This window comes from Macaca nemestrina, chromosome 9 (assembly GCF_043159975.1).
Source record: "Macaca nemestrina isolate mMacNem1 chromosome 9, mMacNem.hap1, whole genome shotgun sequence".
Lineage (NCBI taxonomy): Eukaryota > Metazoa > Chordata > Mammalia > Primates > Cercopithecidae > Macaca > Macaca nemestrina.
The window spans coordinates 119712211-119730676 of NC_092133.1; the positions used below are offsets into that span (position 1 = coordinate 119712211).

The 18466-nt window shown below is 43.0% G+C and overlaps 1 protein-coding gene across 22 annotated transcripts in view; it reads right to left on the reverse strand.

The window, feature by feature from the left end:
• LOC105480028 (KIAA1217 ortholog) overlaps positions 1 to 18466 on the reverse strand; it is a 910528-nt gene that overhangs the window by 322434 nt on the left and 569628 nt on the right. For all 22 annotated transcript variants that reach the window (XM_071070358.1, XM_071070357.1, XM_071070374.1 and 19 more), the window contains one exon: positions 10276 to 10559. In XM_071070358.1, the coding sequence (XP_070926459.1) occupies positions 10276 to 10559 (284 nt within the window). The remainder of the gene's footprint in view (positions 1 to 10275; positions 10560 to 18466) is intronic.

An 18466-nucleotide genomic window follows, 5' to 3' on the forward strand; every position in this document is an offset into this window, starting at 1 on the left:
AGCATTTCAGAACATCTTTCTGTTTCATCCCCCATCAGAGAGGTGGTGTGATCTAGAAGTTAAGAGCAAGGCTCCCACACATAGGAAGATAATTGGATTTAAATACTGGTGCTGCCACTTACTGGCTGTGTCCCCTCAGACAAGCCTGAACTGCTTTGTGCCTCAGTTTCTCGTTCTGTTAACTATAGTTAATAGTAGTGCCTACCCCACACCTGTAATCCCAGCACTTTGGGAGGCCAAGGTGGGTGGATCACGTGAAGCCAGGAGTTCAAGACCAGCCTGGGCAACATGGTGAAACCTCATCTCTACTAAAAATGCAAAAGTTAGCCAAAAATGCAAAAGTTAGCCAGGAGTGATTGCAGGCACCTGTAATCCCAGGTACTTGGGAGGCTGAGGCAGGACAATTGCTTGAACCCAGGAGGCAGAGATTGCCGTGAGCCAAGATTGCACCTGCCAAGATGCACTCCAGCCTGGATGAAAGTGTGAGACTCCATCTCAAAAAAAACGAAAAACGAAACAAGTAGTAGTGCCTACCCAACAGAGTTGTAGAGAGGATGGACTATACTACAGGTTCGAGATCTCTAACCTGAAAATTCAAAATCTGAAAAGCTCCAAAATCCGAGATTTTTGAGTATCAACATAACACTCAAAGGCCATGTTGGAGCATTTAGTATTTCAGATTTTCAAATTAGAGATGCTCAACCAGTAAGTATATAATGCAGATATTTCAAAATCCCCCCGAAAAAATTGAAATCTGAAATATTTCTGGTCCCAAGTATTTCAGATAAAGGATACTCAACCTGTAATACATGTAAAGAGAAACAGCACAGCAATTTTAGCTAATGGCAGTAATATGTTCTCCTTACAGTCTTTTCCCCCATTATAAATACTTGTTGAGAAAACAGTGCTAAAAAATACTGAGCATGTTACTGGCTTTCTCTGTGTTCTTCATAATTCGTATAAGGATATTTCTTCCCTCTTCCTATTGTGGCTTATGAATTATTTCTTTATTTTTTATTTCTATAGGTCTTTGGGGAATAGGCAGTATTTGGTTAAATGAGTAAGTTCTTCAGTGGTGATTTGTGAGATTTTGGTGCTATTACTATTCGCTCTGCACACAGTATACTAGATTTCTTAATTGCTTAAAAAAAATATGTCATTTTCCTCCAAAAGTTTAGGTAAGAAACTGTTCTGAGGCTGGGCGCAGTGGCTCACAACTGTAATCCCAGCACTTTGGGAGGCCGAGGCAGATGTATCATGAGGTCAGGAGTTTGAAACCAGCCTGCCTAATATAGTGAAACCTCATCTCTACTAAAAATACAAAATATTAGCCAGGCATGGTGGTGGGCACCTGTAATCTCCAGTTACTTGGGGGGCTGGGGCAGGAGACTTGCCTGAACCCAGAAGGCAGAGGTTGCAGTGAGCCAAGATTGTGCCATTGCACTCCAGCCCGGGTGACCGTGAGAGACTCTATCTCAAAAGAATAAATAAATAAAATAAAAATAAAAAATAAAAAAAGAAACTGCTCTGTAAACTCATATCCAGTCATTAGTTCACACAACTAAGTAGCTGCTTCTACTAAACATGGCTATTCTCCTATCATTTCGCCATTGGATTAGAATAAATTAATAGCTCTGAAGAGGAAATTCTTAGCTGAGTCTAGTTCCGTTTCTAAACTTTGTACTTATTTATTTATTTACAAAACATGCCTAGTTTTTCAAAACCTACACTTTCTACAACATTAGCCTTTTATCCAGATCTTCACCGTGGCCGAAGGCTGCGACTTACTGAACAGTATATAGTATACATGTATCTTTAGTTCCAATGAGCCTCACTTTTCAGCCTTCGCCGGCAGGTACCTTCATAAATATAGATGCATATATGTAAATTTTGAATAGACAGATATAGATCAGAGCCAAGACAAATATGACAGATGCATATCTAATGAATTTGGAGTTTTTCACTCGTAACAGAGGGTAATACATGTATTCCCCAAGGTATAAACTGACTCCCTGAGATCTACAGCATACAGCATAATCCATGCTAGAGTTCTGCAATTTGATTTGATACCATTAAATTCATCAAAAATTTAATTGTCACAAAAATTTAATCATCACAGAGACATAGATGCCATTGCTTATAGATAGAAATATCTGTTAATATGTGTATATTCTGTATAAATGCCAATGACGTCATTGTACAGATAAAGTGCTAGGCATAACAAAATTGATAAAATAATCAATTACATTGGGAGAGCTGATGAAAGAAACTAGAGCGGGAAGATTTTAGTCTTAAGCTAGATTCCACAGCCAAAACCTGAATACAACAAACATCCCAGTGGGTACTAGAGCCAAGAAGCTACTATGAAGCGAAGTGACATATGCCACTTCCAGGCCAATATATTTAAGAGCATGTGTACAATCCATCAGCTCTGTCTCTCTGTCATGGTGATCTGGAATCCATGTGTTTAGATGGCATGATCGCAAGAGGGAAGTAGCCAGAATTCCTAAGTCGCCGTGAGAATAAGATTTGCGTGCATAAGAAATCAAATGTTTCTGTGTCATACCAGAAAATACCACAAATATTAGCAAATCACAGGGTTAATTTGTTAAGTAGCATAATCTATTCGGTTGGTGCAAAAGTAATGGAAAAAACCGCAGTTACTTTTGCACCAACCTAATAGACAATCCTGATTAATACATCAGCTTTAAGACATACTTGTCTTTGCAGCTTTCTTATGATAACTCATATTTGATGTGTTGTTGTTGTTGTTTTAAGAAGAGGTCTCGTTCTGCTGCCCAGGGTGAAATGCAGTGGTACAATCACAGCTCACTGCAACCTCAACCTCCCCGGGCTCAAATGATCCTCCCACCTTATCCCCCTAACAGGCATGTGTCATCATGCCCATCTAATTTTTGTATTTTTTGTAGAGTAGGGGCTTTCCCATGTTGCCCAGGCTGGTCTCAAACTCCTGTACTCAAGTGATCCACCTCAGCCTCCCTAGGTATGGAGATTACAGGTGTGAGCCAGCTCTTCTGGTCTCCAGAGCAGTTTCTATACGAACACATTCAAAGGAGGGGACGGTTGAGGAGGGGACCCTAAGGAGGCCTGAGGGGCACTCAGACAGCAGCAAAGCCGTGGTCTGATGGGAGAAGCCAGAAAAATGACCTCCTGGCCTCACTGACCCTGTTTCAAATGATCATATTGTTGTTCATTTTCTTGTCTCCTTATTTTTGCCCCCTGTAATGTTCATGTTAAAGAATAATCCCAGCCGGGTACAGTGAACCATGCCTGTAATCCCAGCACTTTGGGAGGCCGAGGCAGGTGGATCATCTGAGGTCAGGAGTTCGAGACCAGCCTGGCCAACATAGTGAAACCCCGTCTCTACTAAAAATACAAAAAATTAGTCATGCATGGCGGTGGGCGCCTGTAATCTCAGCTACTTGGGAGGCTGAGGCAGGAGAATCGCTTGAACCCAGGAGGCAGAGGTTGCAGTGAGAAAAGATTGTGCCATTGCACTCCAGCCTGGGTGACAGAGTGAGACTCTGTCTCAAAATAATAATAATAAAAATAATCACATATCCCTCTTGCTCTTTGTTGGACACATCAGAATTTTAGGTTAAAATGTATTATTAATTTCTCTTATGGTCTGACCACATCACATAAAAGAATCCACATAGACTAACTGAAACCACAAAGTAGATTCTATATACCAAGTAAGTTAGGTAGAAATTCTGTGAGTAGCTGGGAGTAAAGATTGAAAAATTAATTTCAGAATGGTTTCTGAGACTAGGAGTAGAAAGTTGGTTTCTGCAGGTGAGAAGCCATCAGACATCTATTCATTAGTGAAGACATAAAAAATAGCATTTCCAAATGCTATTTGGTTACACAGCGACCACAACTGTGAGGGATTGCTGGACTAAAGAGCTTTCTGAACTCAGAGTTTTTAAAAGAAGCAACTTTCTTTTTATATAAAGTACAGATAGGAATCTATTTTCTATGGTTACTGGTTATTTAATATGCTCTGGAATGGAGTAAGATTTGCTTTTTTAAAAATTATTATTATTATTATTATTATTATTGAGATGGAGTCTCGCTCTGTCACCCAGGCTGGAGTGCAGTGGTGCGATCTTGACTCACTGCAACCTCTGCTTCCTGGGTTCAAGCAATTCTCCTGCCTCAGCCTCCAGAGTAGTTGGGACTACAGGCGTGTGACACCATGCCCAGCTAATTTTTTGTATTTTTTTTTTTTTCACTAGAGACGGGGTTTCACCGTGTTAGCCAGGATAGTCTTGATCTCCTGACCTCGTGATCTGCCCACCTCAGCCTCCCAAAGTGTTGGGATTACAGGTGTGAGTCACCACACCCGGCCAGATTTGCCTTATTAAAGAAATGGCAATAGAAGTCATGTCTATGGCTCTATTGCTTGACCCAATGTGATGTACATGATGTCAACAAATTTTGGAAAAATTAGAGGTGGAAGAAAACCTTGAAAAAAATCAAGGTCCATAGGCTTGTAACGAATGAGAAGACCATAAACTGGATTTTTTTTTTTTTTTTTTTTTCCGGAGACCTCTGAGGACAGGAGGAAATTCTGGCCCTGGTTCAAATGTTGACTTTTTAACTTGGGGGAAAATTACTTAGCCATTCTTAACTTCTTAGTTAAGAAATCTCTTCTTTCTCACTGCTCAAACTGCAATTAATCATTCAATTCTGTGGCTCTGTACCCCTTTCTATCTGTACCATCTATCACATTCTAACTGTATTAGAAATAGTGGCTTGTTCCTGCATGCAACAGATATTTTGGATCTAGCCTAATCTAGGTTGTGTATTCCTTTAAATGCTGAGTTTACAGAGGTGAGAGAAGAAATGGGTGGTAAGACAAGGTTTCTACCTCCAGAAGATTATTCTAGGTGAGAAAAAGACATGGCACAAGTATACATATGTAACAAACCTGCACGTTATGCACATGTACCCTCCAACTTAAAGTATAATAATAATAAATAAATAAATAAATAAAGAAAAAAAAAAAAAAAAAAAAAAAAAAAAGAAAAAGAAATGTAAAAAAAAAAAAAAAAAAAAAAAAGCGTAATGCAACCTGATTAGATGCTACGGTGTAAGTACTGCAGTACTGCAATGTTATGACCATCTCAGAAGGCCTGACATCTGGGCTAGATCTTGAAAGACTATTCTTTATATGTGAATGCCTATTTCTTTTACTGAATTGAAGACAGGGTTAGGTCTAGTGGCTTCCATTCTTCACCAATACCTTTACCGTGGTACGTGCCAAACGAATATATATGGGATGAATAAATAAAATAAATATGAATACCAAGCACTGAATGAAAGAAAAATACCAGTTTCAGAAATGTAATAAAGTTATTCTTTAACAATGGAAAAAATTAACCTCTTCAGGCACTCAAATATTTGTTGATAATAAAGTCAAGTGAGGCCACGCGCAGTGGCTCATGCCTGTAATCCCACCACTTTTGGAGGTCAAGGCGAGAGAATTGCTTGAGGCCAGGCATTGAAGACCAACCTGGGCAACACAGCAAGACCCTGTGCCTACAAATAATTTTTAAAATTGGCCAGAAGTGGTGTCATGTGCCTATAGTTGCTACTCAGGAGGCTGAGGTGAGAGGATCGCTTGAGCCCAGGAGTTCAAGGCTGCAGTGAGCTGTGATCACACCACTGAACTCTAAACAAGAGCGAGATCTTGTCTCGAAAAAATTAAAAACTCAAATGATTTTAACTACTAATTTTAAAATAGCCTCTGAGACTCTTTTTTGGGACACTATAAACCAGAATATTATCACGCTAAAAGCTGCCAGTGAAACAGTAAAAGATTCCATCATTGTATTTCTCAGTGCTCCACGATGTAGATACTATTGTCCTTTGACAAATGAGGAAACTGAGACAGAGAAAGATTAAGCCATTAAGGTTGGGTACAGTGGCTCACACCTATAATCCCAACACTTTGGGAGGCTGAGGCGGGCAGATCACTTGAGTTCCAGACCAGCCTGATCAACCTGGCAAAACCCCATTTCTACTAAAAATACAAAAATTAGCTGGGCATGGTGGTGCACACCTGTAATCCCAGCTACTCAGGAGGCTTGAGGCACAAGAATGGCTTGAACCCAGGAGGTGGAGGTTGCAGGGAGCCAAGATTGCACCACTGTACTCCAGCCTGGGTGACTGACAGAGTGAGACTCTGTCTCCAAAAATAAAATAAAATAAAATGAAAAATAAAAGAAAGAAAGATTAAGCTATCAGCCCAAATAATATAATTAGCATATTGTGAAGGCTGGATCCTGATCAGTCCTGCCTGCCTCCAGAACCAGGCCTTTAGCTGCCAGGCAATAGGGCTGTACAGCCTGATTGCCCTGCACAATTAAGGTTATGCTGACAAGAGTCCTTAACGATCACAGCTACTATTATGCAGATCAGCATTATGTTGCAATAAGGGCCACCCACATTTTTTGAAGACTGTAAAGGGAGTTAAGGTGACCTCTTAGCCTTTCAATAATTTTGACTAAGGAAAACCCTTGACCAACATATTTTTTAAAGACAAACAGAAGTTTTGCAACCATGAATCTTCCAGTGTTTGATGTCAGATTTTGAAACATAAGGCATGTTCTCATTCTTCTTATGTTTAATAGCAGGAAATTAGAACCTAGATTTTCAGTCGGGTATGGTGACGCACTCCTGTAGTCCCAGTTATCTGGGGGTGGGCGGGGGGTGGGTGCTGGGGCAGGAGGATTCCTTGAGCCGGGGAGGTTGAGGCTGCAGTGAGCCAAGATCATGCCACTGCACTCTAGCCTGGGCAACAGAGCAAGACCCTGTCTTCCAAAAAAGAAAAAAAAAAAAAAAGAACCTAGATTTTAAGAGATTTCATGTTAGACGCCAGATACATCATTTTCAACATCTTATTCTCTATCTTGCTGATTGGCTCTCTTCTTATCAAAGATACTTCTCTGAGAGGAAGCCAGAAAAACAGCCGCCAGAAGAGCATCTGGTATTAAGAGGCTCAGTATCTGGAAGAGAGCATCAGATGTGTGTTATCTGACTTCCTTCTTACAGCTGGCTGTATAATCTTCCCGCAAAGGAAGCCTGGGATAGTCCATACTGAGAAGGTCCAGGAGGAACAAATGGCATTGCAGAGAGGAAGAGAGGAAAGGGGAAATGGGTGGTAGGAGAAAAAGAATGGAAAAGACAGAAGATGAGATCACGTCTGCAGCAATTTCATAGGCCATGTCTACACTGATCTCTGGTGTTTACAATGCTGGCTGGAGTTTGCTTGCAGAAGTGCAGTGATAGTGTTAGGGGCGTTTGAACCAGAGCAACTCCGTCTTAAATAGGAGCTACGTAAAATGAGGCTGAGACCTACTGGGCTGCATTCCCAGATGGTTAAGACATTTTACGTCACAGGGTGAGATAGGAGGTCATCACAAGATACAGATCATAAAGCCCCTGCTGATAAAACAGGTCACAGTAAAGATGCCAGCCAAAACCTATGAAAACCAACATGGCCACAAGAGTGACCTCTGGCTGTCCTGGCAACATCAGGAAATTATCCTATATGGTCTAAAAAGGGGAGGCATGAAAATCCACCCCTTGTTTAGCATACCATCAAGAAATAACCACAAAAAAGGGCAACCAGCAGTCCTCAGGGCTGCTCTATGGAGTAGCCATTCTTTTATTTCTTTACTTTCCTAATAAACTTGCTTTTGTCGGGCACGGTGGCTCACACCTGTAATCCCAGCACTTTGGGAGGCCAAGGCAGGTAGATCACCTGAGGTCAGGAATTCAAGACCAGCCTGGCCAACATGGTAAAACCCCATCTCTACTAAAAATACAAAAATTAACTGGGTGTAGTGGTGCATATTTGTAATCCCAATTACTCAGGGGCTAAGGCAAGAGAACTGCTTGAACCTGAGAGGTGGAGGTTGCAGTGAGCCGAGATCGCGCTACTGTACTCCAGCCTGGGCAACAGAGCGAGACTCCATCTCAAAAACAAAAACAAACAAAAAACTTGCTTTCACTTTACTCTACAGACTCGCCCTGAATTCTTTCTTGTAAGAGATTCAAAACCCTCTCTTGGGGTCAGGACCCCCTTCCTGTTAACAAGAGAATAAAAATGTGTACATAGATTCATGCATTAAAATCTCTTCCCTTTTGGAGGGTCAGCGTGGAGTACAAAAGAGGCAGAAAGACAGAATGTGACTGGTTCATCCCGCATTATCCAGAGAAGGGACAGCTGGCCAGCCATGGCAGAACTGGCAATGTACGTAACAGCAGATCAGAGCTGGAGAACACCAAAAGATATTCATTACTCCTTTCAACCTTAATTACAACTAGGCTCCCCTTGTAATTGTTTTAATCAAAGCCACCATTATTGCAGCAATAGCAATAATTAGGACACCACAAATAAGAAGAGTAACAATAATCATTATTTTTGACATGGAAAGATACACCATTTTTGACGGGCCAATTTCTATATTTCTCAGCAAAACTGATACTTTCTTTTTAGAGACAGGATCTGATTTTTGGGCTTCAGTGATCTTCCCACCTCAGCCCCCTGAGAAGCAGGGACTACAGGTGTGTGCCACCACACGTGGCTAATTTTTTAAACATTTTTTGTTGAGATGGGGTCTCGCTGTGTTACCCAGGCTGGTCTCAAGCTGCTGGCCTCAAGTGATCCCCTCGCCTTGGCCTCCCAGAGTGCTGGGATTATAGGCATGAGCCACCGTGCCCAGTCCCTTTTTAAAATTATCAAAGAATTACAGCAGGATTCTTGTTCTTTTCTCTTCGTCTGGGTTTACTGACTGTTGGAAGTGTGAAGAAAAAGCAAACATGAAGTCCATAAAGCACGGTTCACATTTTTAGCCACTCAGATAATGATTCCCTAGAAGAGAAGGTTGAATTTAAGGAAGAATATGAGATTGAGAATAAAGCATAGATTTCAATTATTCGGGCTGATGCCAATCCCCATTTCCATGGATAATCAAAGGCTGAGTGGGTTAGACATAATTTTTGCACCTAACTGGGAAGACAGCAGAGTTAAAACACTGAGCTTGTCTCCCTCGTGTGGAAATCAGTATCATCCTGCCCTTCTTCCCACCCCCACCCATCACACTTATGGTTAAGTGCTTTCTGCTTCCTTCCCTACGTTCTCCATACTCAAAGGTCAATCTGATAACACACCAGTGAGGTCAGTAGAGGAGGCCTCATATCTCCTGTGACCCCCAAACCTGCTCTATCTGCTAAAAGTCATTGCACACAGCCAAGAAACAAAAACATCCCTAGCCACAGTTGGGTAATGTCTATGTGGCTGTCAAAATAACCAGAGGAAACAGGTAGGTGAAGACAGAAAGCTAGCACAAAGCAAGGCCTGCAGAAGGAGCACATCTGTGATTCAAAAGAAAAAAAAATGTTAGGCACAGTGGTTCATGCCTGTAATTCTAGTCCTTTGGCAGGCAGAGGCAGGAGGATCGCTTGAGGCCAGGAGTTCAAGACCAGCCTGGTCAACAGAGCAAGACCCCCGTCTCCACTACCAAAAATAAAAAACTAGCCTGGGCATGGTGCTGCATGTCTGTAGTCCCAGCTAGTCAGGAGGCAGAGGTGACAGGATCTTGAGCGCAGGAATTCTAGGCTGCAATGAGCTACGATCACACTACTGCACTTCAGCCTGGGCAATAGGGCAAGAACCCATCCAAAAAAAAAAGAAAAAAAAGAAGAGCAGAAACAAAACCCTAATGTCAGTTTTTTAAGGAAAAGGAGTTACCACAAGTCTGTATCTGTAAGATCTAATTTACCCTGAAAATAAATTTATGTATTTGTGTATTCATTCATTCATTTGCTACTTCATTCATTCACAGTGCTAAGCACACCGTGTTTTCAGGGTACACAGCAGTTGGTACCATGCTTTCCTCAGTGAGGTAATACCCCTTCATTACCTGCACTTTAGATGTGTTTAGATGTGTTTGTGGTTGAACATGGGAACACTGTTTTGGGGAACTGCATACTCTCTAGGCCCTTCCTCTCTGGCCTGGCCTCCTGTTCTCTTGCTATATTGGCAAAGAAGACTGAGCTTGCAGGCAGAAGTTTCCTACACCCGGCTTCCTCCTCCCAAGCCCCCAAAGAGATCCGGAACAACTCAATAGTATGCACAGTCCACTAAGCTCTCCTTTACCTTTCACAGTGAAGGTAAGTTTACTTTCCTTGATGTTCATTAAAGAGCGATCTACCCAAGGAGAAATGAGAGCATATTCGTACCTGGTCTCTCAGCCTCTCTTGGTGACCCATGATTGCAGAGGCGTGGTGGGGATACTTCTGCTTCAGATGTTCTAGGAACGCTTCTCTCTTCCGATCCATCTCAGATGTTTGCATTCCCAGTATTTCCTTGGAACTTCGGGGTCCCCCTAGGGTGTGTCTCCTTGGGATATTGCGGGAAGACTTGGAAACTGAACCACGACTGTTTCCATTAGAAAGGCGTTCCTTGGTTCTGCGGCATTCTGCATCTTCTAGTGATGTTACATGCAGATTGCCTTTCCCTTGTTCTGAAAGACAAAAAAATTCAGTTCACAATTAATGATTTCCCACTAGAAGTCTCATTTGCAGAACACCAAGAGAGTTTGCGGCAGTTGTTAATGTATGAATGTTAACTTTGCAAATCTTTTTTCTTTTTGTTTCTTTTTCTGCTTTGCAGCAGTCAGGGGAAAAAAAATCCACAATCAAAGAAATACGAAAAATCATACTTTAGAAATAAAGATGTTCACTGGGCATGGTGGCTCCTGCCTGTAACCCCAGCCCTTTGGGAGGCTAAGGCAGGAGAATCACTTGAGCCCAAGAGTTCAAGACCAGCCTGGGTAACATGGTGGACCCCTATCTCTACAAAAAATTAAAATTAGCCAGGAGTAGTGGTGCACGCCTGTAGGTCCCAGCTTATTGGGAGGCTGAGGCAAGACAACCGCTTGAGTCCAAGAGGTTGAGGCTGCAGTGAGCTATGATCGTGCCACTGCATTCCAGCCTGGGTAGGTGACAGTTGTGAGACCCTGTCTCAAAACATAAAAACAAGAAAACCCACAAGAACACTTGGTTAGGTTACTTCTGTGCAGGCAGTTGGGTTATTCCTTATCCTTGTCTGTAATTATAGAAAGAATTAACTCTGGCTGTGCGCGGTGGCTCACGCCTGTAATCCCAGCACTTTGGGAGGCTGAGGCGGGCGGATCACGAGGTCAGGAGATCGAGACCATCCTGGCTAACACAGTGAAACCCCGTCTCTACTAAAAATACAAACAAAAAGAAAAAAAAATAGCCGGGCGTGGTGGCGGGTGCCTGTAGTCCCAGCTACTTGGGAGGCTAAGGCAGGAGAATGGCATGAACCCAGGAGGCGGAGCTTGCAGTGAGCCGGGATCGCACCACTGTACTCCAGCCTGGGCGACAGAGCGAGACTCCATCTCGAAAGAAAGAAAGAAAGAAAATAAAGACAGAATTAACTCCAGTGATTCTGATTATTTCTGTATTTTAAATAACAGTTTCATTCTGGTAACAGGATTGTTATATAAGCTCAATCAGATTTCTGAAACATTTGCTTCATCACCAAGAAAAAAAATAGCTATCATCCTGTACATAAGTAATTATTGACACACATGAACCATTTGACAATTTTATTTTCTCTTATTGGCATAAACCAAGCAAGCATAAGAATATCATCAGAAGTAACAATCGAGGGGTTATAAAGTAAAGGCTTAGACAAATGAAAAAGAAGAGCAATGGTATGTCCTGATAGCCTGGACCTAAGACATCCTGCCTTCTGAGCTGGCTTTGAAGGGACAAGTTGGTTTCTGCTAAGAACAGATCAACTAAGCCATGTGATGTCAACGCTGAGAGTGGGGAGCAGGTAAAGGGAATCTCCATTCATCCTCGATGGTTGGGAGATGGGGTGTCAGGTTTGAATATTCCAGTGAGCTGAGAAAAGAGAGTTACATTAAAAAAAAAAAAAAACAATTAGGGAGAAAAAGTAAAACATTCAGAAGCACTTCAGGAGTTAGACAGGCTCTCTTCATGAAGTCAGGCTCTTCACGAAGAACAGTTCTTATCATAAAGTATTGCTGATACAGGCAGAATAATGTTTCCCTGTCCATTGAATTCCCTGGAAAAAGTACTAGGCTGGATCTCAGGAATCTTGGCTTTAATCCGACATTTAGAACAAATGATGTGACCTCTCTCAGTCTCATTCTCTTCATAAATAAAATGAAGATGATTGAACTAACATTAGATATGCAAAGAGCCTTCTACCTCTAAATCTTTTAAAACTATTCTAATTGTTTTTTTTAAAAATAAGTTTCCAATAGAAGCATATTTGCCAATTATTTATCTTTACAAGTTAAGCGCAGAAAAATACAGATTCAATATTTGGGAGTTCTGCTGAGTTGAATGCCAGATAAACAGAAACCAATCCTTCATGCTAGTTTTGCAAAGCAACAGGTGTTGAGAGTTTAGGCATAAATCAGTTTCCAGAAAGCAATGCCACCAACACTCTTTCCCTTGTCTTTGCCTGGAAAGATCTGTGTATAGAACTCTAGGTATAGATGCCCTTTGGTTGGGCAGGGAAAACATTTTAATCTCAGGCTGGTTTTCCTGTTCCAGTCTTCTAACCCTTGATGTGTGTTCTGGGAATAATTCTTCTTGTTTACCCTTCAATTCTCATTACATTGCTAATTATAGCATCTCCATCAGACACTGATGGGGAACAGGAGGAAAAGCACAGGCAAGTTAGTCAATTCTTCTACTTTTCATTAGTTTCAGCAGTAAGTTTACAAGGAGAAGAAGATGGAACTATTGGGCTAAAAGATAGGGCTAAACTGTCATTTCATTTACTTAGCTTACCCTTCTAACACTTAGACTCACATCATGGCTACCTTTTAAATGATCTCTTCCTTAATAATATAAAAATAACAGGATCTATTGAACAAAGCTCGATGCAGAAAATGCTGTCTCTCAGGTTGATAAACACCTGTGCAATCTGAAGAGGTTTAGCTTTATCTTTTGAGTGCTGTGCATGTGTTTCATATCAGCCAAAATTGTTGTATACTTGATATAACACTCTTGCCTTTTGTTTTGTTTTGTTTTGGTTTGGTTTGGTTTTGAGACAGGGTATTGCTCTGTCAGTCTGGAATGCAGTAGCATGATCATGGCTCACTGCAGCCTTGACCTCCTGGGTGCAAGCAATCCTCTTGCCTCAGCCTCCTGACTAGCTGGGACCACAGATGTGTGCCACCACACCTGGCTATTTTTTTTATTTTTATGTATTTTATTTTTTTTTTACCTTTTTTCTTTTTTTTGACACAGAGTCTCACTCCATCACTGAGGCTGGAGTGCAGTGGTGCGATCTCAGCTCACCGCAACCTCTACCTACCGAGTTCGAGCGATTCTTGTGCCTCAGCCTCCCGAGTGGCTGGGATTACAGCCGTGCGCAACCATGCCCGGCTAAGTTTTGTATTTTTAATAGAAACGGGGTTTCACCATGTTGGCCAGGCTGGTCTCGAACCCCTGACCTCAAGTGATCTGCCTGCCTCAGCCTCCCAAAGTGCCAGGATTACAAGCATGAGCCATCACACCTAGCAACACTACTGACTTTTAAGTGGAGTTTGAAGATTAGTTTTGACATTATTAAGAAAATATGTTTTAAGTTATCCAGTACAGCTAGATGAATTAACAGGATTGAGCCTCTGGAAGGGGGATTTCTTATGCAAGTATAACACACATCTGTCCACATGCACATGTACAGTCATACGGCTAAGCGTCCATGCATGTCCAATGGCAACAACAGGGCAGAAAGTCGCATCCTGCCTTACTATGCCACACAGGCTCATATGATCTATTCTGTTTCATCCAAAGAGCACCAGAAGAGGTCTAGACAACCAGGACAATAAACCCTCCTTCTTGTTTGAAATGAGTTGGGAAGGGAGCTGGAAGGGGAGAGTTTTGGGGGTCAGAGCCAATCTTCTGTCCACATTAATCTTTGAGTAGCTCTGATTTACTTGACTAGACTCATCAAACTTCTGTTTTTTCCTAGCACTTTTCACCTCATGTTGCTTTTCTGTTTTTTCTTTCTTGTGGATTTTTCTAAAATATCTCCAGTTGCTTAACAAGGATTGATGTGATTTGGAGGAAAGGTACAAACAGCATCAACCATTAGCAAGGCTGGAAGGGTCAATGCAGCCACTTGGCAAACATCAGATTGCCTTCGGAGCTCACTTCTTCTTTTTGTCTCAATGTCCTGCCTTGTGCCTTCCACCCAATGCCCAATGCTCTAGCATCCTGTCTGCCTCCCCTCCTACCTCGAGGCACCTGCTCTACTGTCACCAGCACTCACAGCCACCTAACGCCACTTTCCACACAAAGCCACTTTACCCACACCCGTCATCTGAGCCTTTTCCTCAACAAGGCTAAGCTCTTGGAAGCGTCAAGTCCCACACCTGAGGGAGAAGCAACAACTCTGCCATTCCAGCCATTTCAGGAGAATGTGGTCTTTTCAGCAGAGAAAAACTAAGAACGATTAAAACAAGAGAGGGAGCAGGCAGAGGACATTAGTCACAATTCCATAGCCATGTTGTCAGAGATCTGAGCCTGGCCAACTCCTCATTATCCACATGAATAGAGAAAAGCTCAAGTGTGGATTATCCAAGCCATCAAAACAGAAATACAATTCGATTTCTTGTTTGGAATGCGCTTTGGTGTTAACATTTAAATATGGGTGTGTCTAGCTGTTTGCTATTCTGGGAATCCTTGTCGAACAAAATAATGAAGCTGTAGCATGAAGGCAAGGCTTGCTGAAAGGCAGTCCTGTTTCCCTTTCCTGCCCCTCCCAGCCTCTGCAGAGCCCAGGGCAACTCCTCCTGGGAGCTCACTTCAAGCAGGGCAAAGAGCAACATATGAGCTTAAAGCCGAGCAAAATCCCTGAAACATTCCCTGGAGAAGTGAGGACAAGGCAGACAGAAATGCTAGAGGGACACTTCAGGAATCCAAGGGGCTCCCAGACTAGGATTTGGCATTCTGGAAAGAAAGCATGGAAAGCAGGGGCTGAGGTAGACACCAAACACGCAGAGGCTCTTGGAAGATGAGGCATCCTCAAGGAGAAAGCCGCACTGCAAGTCCCGCAGGCAGGCAACTGCAGGAGCTGCCAAGGCCAGCTTCTTCGCCACAACTCAGGTTACTCTGGCTGGGTCAGCTGACCTGCAGCAAGGGATTTGGGGCCTTGCATCACTCAGGCATTCCACACCCGCTCCAGAGCCAGCAACAGTGCTGACGGCTTCCCTGAGATCCTCTTCCTGGGTCAAGATTAGGTAGGCCGCAGACTCTGAGGGAAGGCATCCCCCCTTCTTTCTGGTGGCTTCTGGTTAGCTGTCTCCTTCTCAAGTGTGCTGAGAAGCTCTCTTGTCACAGGGAGCATCATGGGGAGTTGCTGTTTGGTCTGGAGACAGCCCTATGTGTTCAACCAGAATGCTCTTCTGCTGCACACACAGGCAGACCGCATTTTCCAGCCACCTCCCTCCATCTCACTGGGGCCTTGTATTAATTCCAGTCAATGCATTGTCGGCAGAAGCCACGTGAGCCACCTTTGGTCAGGGCCCCTGGACCTCCTGAATAACTTTCCATATTCTCTCTCTCTTTACTCTTTGGCCAGTGGAATACAAAGGATCCATAGAGCAGAACCCTCCAAGGCCGTGGGGGATGGCAGGGTGACAAGGCAGGAGGAGCCTCGGCAGCCACCCAGGAAATCCACCTGGCCACAGAAATCACACTGTGCTGTGTGTGAGTGAGCAATTCACCTTCATCATCCAAAGCCACCAAGATTAGAGGGTGGTTAAAACAATTAGCCTATCTGATTAATACACATAATCGGTTAGCAGGATCCTACAGCCTCCCTCAGTTTTCAAGCTCCCTTGTGTTTTTGTTTGTTCATTTGTTTGTTTTTAGAAACAGGGTCTTGCTCTGTCACCCAGGCTGGAATGCAGTCATGCAATCATGGCTCAATGCAGCCTCGAACTCCTGCGCTCAAGTGATCCTCCTGCCTCAGAATTGAGTGACGGGGACTTCAGGTGCCTACTACCATGCATGGCTACTTTAAAAATTTTTTTTTGTAGAGATGGGATCTCACTATGTTGCCCAGGCTGGTCTAGAACTCCTGGCCGCAAGTGATCCTCCTGCCTCAGCATCTCAAAGTGATGGGGTTAGCTCCCTTGTTACTATCATAACATATATACAAAGCAACACAGAAATTACAGCTGAAACCGGGTCATTATATTCCTCTACAGCATAAAATTTTGTCAATGATGAAGAGGATTTCTGGTATAGATCTTAGACAAAGTAGAGACAGGACCTTCTCTTCCCAGAACAGCATTCTGTGTCAAGCACTGATTGATTCATTCATTCATTCATACAAATATGTATTGACTGCCTGCTCCTACACTGAAAGGAGTTAGGAGAGAGAGTGTGAAGTAGATCAAGTCAGACTTAATTCTCCCATAGAGGAGTCCACGTTTGAAATAGAGAGGCCAACCACAAACAAATCATATAGATTCTAAATGTCACCTAACGATAAATGCTTTGAAGAATGAAATGGGATAAGGGTACAGAGACCGAGGGGGCTGTTTTAGAGGAGGTTTCTGCATATCTGATTCCCCAGGCTTGCACTCGATGGGAGGCTGCCAATCAGAGTGTGGGGAAGGTAAGCAGGTGGGCTGATAGCACTTCACGTGCATAGTTTCAAGACCTTAGGGACCAGAGCAAAAGCACACACATCAGGACTGTTGTGGACAGAGTCATCCCAAGGAATGACTATCCCCCAGGGTCACACTGAAGAGCCCATGGCCTTCAAAGGGAAAATGATAGAGTTAGATTCAGGTTCCACCAATAATTGTTGAGTGCCTACTCTGCAAAACACACTATGCGCTACACTTCCCCATTGTTATTTACCTGGTAGCCGGGCTATTCAGCCGTGGAAGCTTCATCGATTAGAGCTATTCTTAGGGTGATCATATACCCCAGTTTGCCATAACAGCTCTGGGTTACAACTGTTGTCCCAGTAAAATTATTTGTAGTGTTCCCTTTCACTCTCAAAAGGATCTCATTTGGACAATAAGTTACACGATCACCCCAGGGATCCTTATCTATAGCAGGATAATAAACTCAAAGTCCCAAAGTGGTATAATTAGCCTTTCATTCAATAAATGTTTACTGAGTGCCTTCTGAGGTGCCTGGTGCTCTATTAGGTTGCCCGGTGCTCTGTTAGGTGCTGGAAATGCAAATGTGAATAAATAAGACATGGTCCCTGCTGTGGAATATCACATTGTCATTGGGTAAAACAGATACACAGGCAGACACAAGAGAGAGTGCAATGATAGAAATGGACGTCATGGGTGATGTTAGCGTCAGAGATATTGCTCTCCCTCGCAGTCTCGTGCTCACTGGGAGAACTAAAAATGAAGCCATGCTTCTCTACAGCATCCTATTCACCCAGAACTGAACAGGATTTAAAAAATCGAACTTGGATTTTTATTCCTCTTTTGCCATTTTTTCCAGCTCTTCCTTCCAAACTCCCTGACCTCTAGATGCTGGAGTGCCTCAGGAGGCATCCCTTTGGACTTTTTCTTCTGCACACAGATTCGATCCTACAGGATCTCTCATTTCTCAGTCTTCCTGCAGCTCTAGTCATTAATATCCAAATTGCAATCAACATCTCCACTTGGATCCCTGATAAACTTCTCAATCCTAATCTATCAAAAGATTTTCTGCTTTTCAGACCTTCAAACCATAAACACCCTCTCATCTGTTCTTCGTAAATGCTCCCCCACTTAGGCAAATGGCAACTCCATTCTCTCAGCTGCTTACACCAAAATTTTGGAAGTTGTCTCTGACTCTTCTTTTTCTCTTACATCCCACGTTGAATCCTTTAGCAATTGCTTTTGTTTTGTCTTCTCTTTTCTCCGCTCCTCTACTCCCCTCTCTTCTTTTCTGTTCTTTCCTCTTCCTTCTCCTTCTCTCTCTCTTTCTCTCTTTCTTTCAGAGTCTTACACTGTTACCCAGGCTGGAGTGCAGTGGTGCTATCATGGCTAACTGCAGTTCCAACCTCCTGGCTCAAGTGATCCTCCTGCCTCAGCCTCCCAAGTAGCTGGGACTACAGGCATGTGCCACTATGCCTAGCTAATTTTTTTCCTAGAGATGGGGTCTCACTATGCTGCCCAGGCTAGAGGAAATGCTTTGGGCATTACCCTCAATACACACCTAGAATTTGCTTGCTTATCACCACCTGCTAATCACCACCTGGTCCAAGCTAGCCCTGGTTCTTGCCTCCTTGACTACAGAAGCTTCCTAAAGGCCTCCCTGTTCTTCCCTCAACCCTACTTGGGTTGTGCTCAATACAGCACCCAGTATTACCCCCATTTAAAAAGACAAATCC